General features: G+C 35.6%; 1 protein-coding gene across 1 annotated transcript in view; it reads left to right on the forward strand.

Annotated features, from left to right (window-relative positions):
• LOC108298710 (transport and Golgi organization protein 1 homolog) overlaps positions 1-7,249 on the forward strand; it is a 10,365-nt gene extending 3,116 nt beyond the window's left edge. The window contains 11 exon segments of the mRNA XM_017521307.2: positions 1,592-1,613; positions 3,065-3,153; positions 3,405-3,482; positions 3,564-3,674; positions 4,441-4,512; positions 4,693-4,797; positions 5,467-5,589; positions 5,693-5,804; positions 6,735-6,790; positions 6,882-6,972; positions 7,149-7,249. Coding sequence (XP_017376796.2) covers positions 1,592-1,613; positions 3,065-3,153; positions 3,405-3,482; positions 3,564-3,674; positions 4,441-4,512; positions 4,693-4,797; positions 5,467-5,589; positions 5,693-5,804; positions 6,735-6,790; positions 6,882-6,972; positions 7,149-7,249 — 960 coding nt within the window.
• The last annotated feature ends 255 nt before the right edge of the window (positions 7,250-7,504 follow it).

The following is a 7,504-nucleotide window of genomic DNA, read 5'->3' on the forward strand; positions in this document are numbered from 1 at the left end:
GCATTTAGCTTAACATATTTGGGAGAATATGTTATTTAACATAATTGGGAGAAGATTATTTTGTATAAATGAGCTTTGCAGATATGAAAAGCTTTCGATTGAAATTTAACAGTTAAAATGGCCAAAATTATTGAATGCAAATCTTTCAAAAACTAAGTATTATTTTTCTGATTTCATAATTATATCACATATATCATGGTTAATAATTTTTCTCTGCTTTCACAGTTGATTGTAAAATCGCTTATAAAGAAGGGTCTTTTTTCCTGTGAGGTTTTCTCGAACCTCACGGGCCTTTTTCTCAGATCAAAAGGGAGAATCAAAGGGTAAATGGAAGGGGAAAAAGTGAAAACATTTTACATTCCCCATTCTTGTTTCTCCTATTTGTTAATAAAAAAATCTAACACCTTTTTTGTTTTTCAGAAAGTTATATAGGCTCTCTGTCCTAACTGCTGTTCCTCAGCCTCAGCATTTGAGTTTTGGAAACTTGGCCTCTGCTTGCCTGTTAGTTTGGGTGAAATGGAGCACAGGAAGTTTACTCTCATTAGCAAGGCCGTTAGAGAGATAGTAATTTTTTTTTCATGTTGGAAATTTCTGAATGCATATTCCTATAATAATAGTATTTTAAGGGAGATTTAGATACTGTAATTATTATGTATACAGTATATTAATGACTATATATAATAACAGTGTATTATAGAGTGTATTATGTAAACAGTATATTAATTTAGTGAGATTATTATGGGTGATTTGTGAACTGGTGTTAGTATTTCATCACCATTTATAACATTTGAAAGGGATAAATATGTTCTGGGTTGCAAAGAAATTTAGTAATATTCTTTTTTAAAAATTCCTTACTGCTTGACTTTTATTGTCCCATAATTTAGTACTGTCTTTGGGGGATGATTTGGGTTTTGCCCTTTCAGGAAGATGATAGTTGTCATTCTCTTGTTGCTTGTGCATTTTCCTCTAGCAATCTTCCCTTCCCTGTCAGGTTCATGAGCACTGTTTTTAGTGGTCTAAGAAAGTCAAATGATCTACCTTAGTGTTAATAGAATTGTTTCTAAGTTCAGCCAGTAGTCAACTTTGAATAGGATTTCTGAGATATTTTCTGGAAAGCAAAAGASGTGTATCTTAGTACGAAGATTATACCTTTAATTTTGTYTCCTCAGAGTCTTTTTGWGTGGTCAATGTTTTTAGATTTCATTCTGGCTCWTTGGAGTTGTCAAATARGTGACTTTGAGTAAATAAAATGTTWATATATTTATTATAAAAATATTAGCCATTTCTGTTATTCAAGTTAAGTGCTCATTTCATAAGACWGGTGTTCATTTAGATATGTAAACATACATTTAGCTGCAGAGCAAGGTATTTATCTTAGTGCTTTATCTGTCAGACTGCAGCWTATCACTACTGGTTRAATTTGACATGCTTTTAACCTTTTTAATTTTTTTAATCTTGTGGATGTATTATGCTAAAGCAAACTGTTATTAAATTCCCATTTGGTTATAATTCCAACTGTTGTGTTAGGAACTATATACACCTATTAATGAAATGTTTGACATACAATTTAATTTTTATTTCTCTTTTCTAGGTAAAGAGTAGAGTATATCAAGGTAAATCTTTAGGCCTGTTTCGCTATTTGTACTATACCCTCTGCACAGGTGTTCGATATGCCTTTTATATGTAAGTAGTTTTAGTGACTTCTGATGTCTGACTGACTTACAGCTTCTGAAAACTTTCCTATTCCTAGGTTGCTAGCTTGGATGATAGAATAAATGGTGATGTTACCAACTGAGATAGTAGATGAGGAGGAACAAATTGTGGGAGTAGGGAGAAGATTAGTTTCATTGAGGGCAGATTTACCTTAAATATTGATGTACTAGTTTATTACATGTGACCAGGTTTTCTGTGTTAATGATTTAGTACATTAACTATTTATTTAAGTAGATAATTTCAGGACTAGAAATATAAATCAGCATGCTTGCATTTTCTTTTTCTCTTTGCAAATGACATATTTGAAGTGATGCCATCTTCTGAGAAAAAAAAAATGCTTCATGCAGGGAGGAATATTGACCTATAACATTTTACCAGGTTTCCCATCTTGGAAATAAACTTAACTTAGACTCTTATTGAAATAAAGTTTCTTATTATATTTTTCTTAAATTGTAACAATATTTTTATGTTCTTATTCCTATTAGCAGATTGCTTTTTGTATTAATCTGTTCTCACACTGCTGTAAAGAAATACCCAAGGCCAGGTGTGATGGCTCATGCCTGTAATCCCAACACTTTGGGAGGCCAAGGCAGGAGGATTGCTTCAGCTCAGGAGTTTGAGACCAGCCTGGGCAACATGGAGAAACTCATCTCTATTTTAAAAAATACAAAAATTAGCCGGGTGTGGTGGCACGCACCTGTGGTCTCAGGTACTTGGGAGGCTGAGACAGGAGAATTGCTTGAGCTTGGGAGGTGGAGTTTGCAGTGAGCTGAGATTGTGCCACTGAACTCCAGCCTGGGCAACAGACCGAGACCCTGTCTCAAAAAAAGAAATACCTGAGACTGAGTAATTTATGAGAAAGAGGTTTAATTAGCTCATAATTCTGCAGGCTATACAGGAAGCATAGTGGCATCTGCTTCTGGGGAGGCCTCAGGGACCTTTCACCCATAGCAGGAGGTAAAGCAAGAGCAGGCCGTCTTACATGGCAGAAGCAGGAGCAAGAGAGAGTGAGCGGGGAGATGCTGCACACTTTTAAACAACCAGACTCCACAAGAACTCAGTCACTGTCACAAGAACAGCACCACAGGGATGGTGATAAACCACTCATGAGAAATCACCCCTATGATCCAATCACCTCCCACCAGGCCCCACCTCCAACACTGGGGACTATAATTTGACTTGAGATTTGGTGGGGACACAATCCAAACCATATCACATTTCAAAACCATAATAGTTATGTCAAGAAGTTATTTTTCCTCATAATGCCAGTTAACATGTCTTTCTGCTGATACATTGGGTCATTCAGTTTCATTTAGTGATCATAATAACCTTATATATTTTCTTTTTTCAGTCACTGAACAGCAGATTTCTGAGAAGTTGAAGATTATTATGAAAGAAAATATAGAACTTGTACAGAAATTGTCAAATTATGAACAGAAGGTATAATTATTCTTTTGTTTTCCCCCCCCCATGGTCCCAGCTTGAATTATTTTCACCTGTCTTATAGTTCAGTTACTATGGTATTTTAAAATAATATTTATTATTCCATTAATTCCTATAAACAATCCAGAGCTTAAACAATCATGTGTGTAAAGTACTGTTTTCTTCTATAAGAGGTCAGTCACGTCAAAGTAACTTCGAATAGCACAACACTTTGTATTTCTGGATTCTGAATGCTTTATTTTTTGTAGATCAAGGAATCAAAGGAACATGTTCAAGAAACCAGGAAACAAAATATGATTCTCTCTGATGAAGCAATTAAATTTAAGGTAAAAACTTCTTTTGGGGATTACATTTTAAACAAAAGTAAAAATTAATGAGTATAACTAACCTTAATATCTTTTTTGTAGGATAAAATCAAGACACTTGAAAAAAATAATGAAATTCTGGGTGACACAGCTAAAAATCTTCGAGTTATGTTAGAATCTCAGAGAGAACAGAATGTCAAGAATCAGGATTTGGTAAGAGTTTTGCTGCTAAGTGTTACTAATAATTTGGTTTTTGAACTCTGTAGATGCATTTGAACTTTTAATTTTCCCTAGTGTTCTGTGAAGTAAGAGTGCGAGTCAGGGAAGTTGAACCTACTTCTGTCCGTTTTTGTGGGATTTTAAGTACTTACACAAGAAGTTACTCTTATGGGCCTAGGAAGTATTTTGGTTCTCAACCCTAGGTAATTGTTGATTGCTTGGCTCTGCCCTCCAAAACATGTGGAGCAACTAAGAAACCACAACCCAGTTGAACAGTCCTTTGTTTTGTTTTGTTTTGTTTTGTTTTGCAAAGTTTTTTTTTCACTATAAGCATTTTACTTTATTAATAGAATAGTTTCAGAATGACATAAAAATTGCAAAGATAGTAAAGAGGGTTCCCATAAATCCCACATTCTATTAATCTTGATGGCCTGACTGAGCTTAGTATTGCCAGGTTTCTTCAATGTAAAATTACTTTTGCTTTTTTTAACCTTTTGCATTATTGTTCTCTTTGGAAGGAAGTTAGTAACACAGCCCACAGTTAAAAAGTGAAGGATTATGCTCCATCCCCTTGAGGAGCCAGGATCTTCACAAATCATTTGGAATTCTTGTATATGCATGATCTGTCTATTCTCACTCCAATTCTACCATTTTTAATTTAGGCAGGAGAATTTCATTGATGTTTCCTCTTTTTAGTGTATATCCCAGTGTTTCTACTGAAATCCTAATATGCGTTTTGTGTTCTGTTTTTACATGGCAGATATTAGAAAACAAGAAATCTATAGAGAAGTTAAAAGATGTTATTTCCATGAATGCTTCAGAATTTTCAGAGGTAAAGCTGACTATAATTCCTGCAGGATATTAAAACTATATCATAGTTTTATTGAGGAGCAAAAATTTGATATGTGCTAAAATGTGCAAAAAATGAAAACTAAGTGATGTTGGTTTGGGAAAGTAACTTTTTTTTGGTTTTCTTTGCAATTAATTCACTAATAGGAGTGTTTTGCATTAGGTTCAAATTGCACTTAATGAAGCTAAGCTTAGTGAAGAGAAAGTGAAGTCTGAATGCCATCAGGTTCAAGAAGAAAATGCTAGGCTTAAGAAGAAAAAAGAGCAGGTAAAGGAAAGTACATGTCCCGGGTCATGTAAAATAGAGAACCCAGTATCATATCACATGAATACCTTTTTTCAGATCTAGTTTTAAGGTAATGTACATGCAGGATTCTGTTCTTAGATATACAGTTTAAACTATACTTCCAAAATTGAGTATAGGTATACACTTTCTGTCTGTTCTGGATTTCCTGTTCCGTACAATTTATTTTGCCCGTCAGAGTGTTTAGTCTTGTTTTGTCAAACACCAATTACTATTAACTTGAGTAGCCTTAAGTGGGTAATAGATTGACTTTTTAGACCTAAGAATTAGATATTTTATCACCCTCGTTTTAGTAGTTACTGCTTCACTAGCCAAGGGAAGATTACATGATCAGGAGCCTAGACTTGAGAGATAGTAGAATGAGCCCTTCAGTTCCTTCTGGAAGTGAATTATTTGAATTGGCTATAATTTACTGGAGGATGTAATAAACGAGATCAATTTCCTTGTCAGCTCTGATGTTCTCACTACAGCTCTGAGGATTGGGGTCACTCTCTCCTCCCATTTAACCAAGGTCTTACCCCACAGTGATAGTCTAAGGAGAGGCATGGCTCCTTACCTCCCTGTCTCACTCACTTGGTCTTGTCCCCAGTGCAAAAGCCCTAACCTGTGGGAATCATGTGTTTAACTTTTCAGTTGCAGCAGGAAATTGACGACTGGAGTAAATTTCATGCCCAGCTCAGTGAGCAAATCAAATCATTTGAGAAGTCTCAGAAAGATTTGGAAGTAGCTCTTACTCACAAGGATGACAATATTAATGTAAGTACATTCTCATGAATACAAGCTTAATTCTTGTGAATTATCATGAAATCCATTGAACTAAAATGGAAAGACTCTTAATGCTCTTTTACTTCTTTTCTAGGCTTTGACTAGTTGCATTACACAGTTGAATCGATTGGAGTGTGAATCTGAATCTGAGAGTCAAAATAAAGGAGGAAATGATTCAGATGATTTAGCAAATGGAGAAGTGGCAGGTAAGATCAGTCTCAAGGAGGATGGACACCTTTTCCCTTCCTATCTTTAAGTACACTAATGCTACTTTTCATCTGGTTGCATTTCCTCTTAAGCTTTAGAGTTGTTAACACATATCACTGGATTTGTGTATATGTCTATTTGCATTGGGCAGGGGTGGATTGCTAGGGTATGGCGTAGCAATGAGCAGGCAAGGAACACTGAATTTGTTTTTACATCTCCTTGAGACTAGAAGGGTGCACGGGAGGTGCATTGGTCATATCTCACACCTCTAAGTATTGAACATATACAGTAGTAGAAACTGCATTTCTCAATTGAATGGAGATAACATTTTAAAACTCGTCATCTCAGGTGCTGTTTGGTTTTAAGGCCCACCACTGGCTTTAAGAGTACTGAGGTGATTGGAGGCATAAACTAAGGCTGTGAGAGAAAAGCACAACTGGTTTAAAGAGTACTGAGGTGGTTGGATCCAGAAACTAAGGCCATGAGAGTGGAAGCTATAGGGTAGTAGTGTTTACTGATGATGAAAGTGTTTCTAGATGTTGTCTCTCAAGTTGGATATTGCTTACGTAGTGAGTGTTTTAAACCACACCTGATGGCAGATTCTGGAGGAGAATAGGAGGGAATGTTTCTGAATGAGACACTTACTAAGCCCAGGTGGAGAAAGATCTGAGATAGAAGACAGAGCTTTATCTCACATGTTTCTTCTTGCTCAAGGATGGCATGTATAACATGTTTATTGTGCAAGTGGTAATTCACTTTTTGGATCTAGGTTTGCAGTTCTCTAAAAAGTCAGTCTAATCCTGTTTTGTTTTTTTTTTTTGGTTCTTTAAATGTTTGAACATGACAATTGTTTAGTTTTGCATAAATCAAGAAAATACAGATTTAAAATGCAAGGGAAGAAAAAGCAATGAAAGTCTTTTGTTTTTTAGGTGACCGGAATGAGAAGATGAAAAATCAAATTAAGCAGATGATGGATGTCTCTCGGGTATAGTCCTTTTTTAGAGTCCCATAAGTGCCTGTGAATGCTTTTACCATGTCTCACTTATATGAATACTTCTCTCTTCTGTAATATTTAGACACACACTGCAATATCGGTAGTTGAAGAGGATCTAAAATGTTTACAACTTAAGCTAAGAGCCTCCATGTCCACTAAATGTAACCTGGAAGGTAGGTTGCTTCTTGAGAAGAAATTGCTATGTGTTGGAAAGATCCAAAATTGCATTAGATAGATAAAGAGTGGTTTCCCGCTTTCATACATCTCACTCCTCTCAGCACCAAACCCCCAACCAAGTTCTCAAGTTCTTGTGCACACACGTAGAGCTCAAATGTTTTACCCTTTACAGACCAGATAAAGAAATTGGAAGATGACCACTACTCACTGCAATCTGCCAAAGATGGAATGGAAGATGAGTGCCCTGAGGCAGAAAGTAGAGATTCTGAATGAACTGTATCAGCAGAAGGAGATGGCTTTGCAAAAGTAAGATTTTCATCATTTACTGTTCACTGTCATGTGACTAAATAAAGATGTACTAATATAGACAATGTTATCTTTTTTAGGATTACTTATACATTTTTCCATCTCTAATTAGTACAAATTTGTCTTTCTTCCTATCTTCTTTGTTTCTCATAACCTGCATTTTTCTTTCCTTTCTAACCAGTTGTCAGAAACTGTTGCCTGTAACTCATGTAAGGGGGAGCA

This window comes from Cebus imitator, unplaced genomic scaffold (genome assembly GCF_001604975.1).
Source record: "Cebus imitator isolate Cc_AM_T3 unplaced genomic scaffold, Cebus_imitator-1.0 Scaffold1052, whole genome shotgun sequence".
Taxonomy (NCBI): domain Eukaryota; kingdom Metazoa; phylum Chordata; class Mammalia; order Primates; family Cebidae; genus Cebus; species Cebus imitator.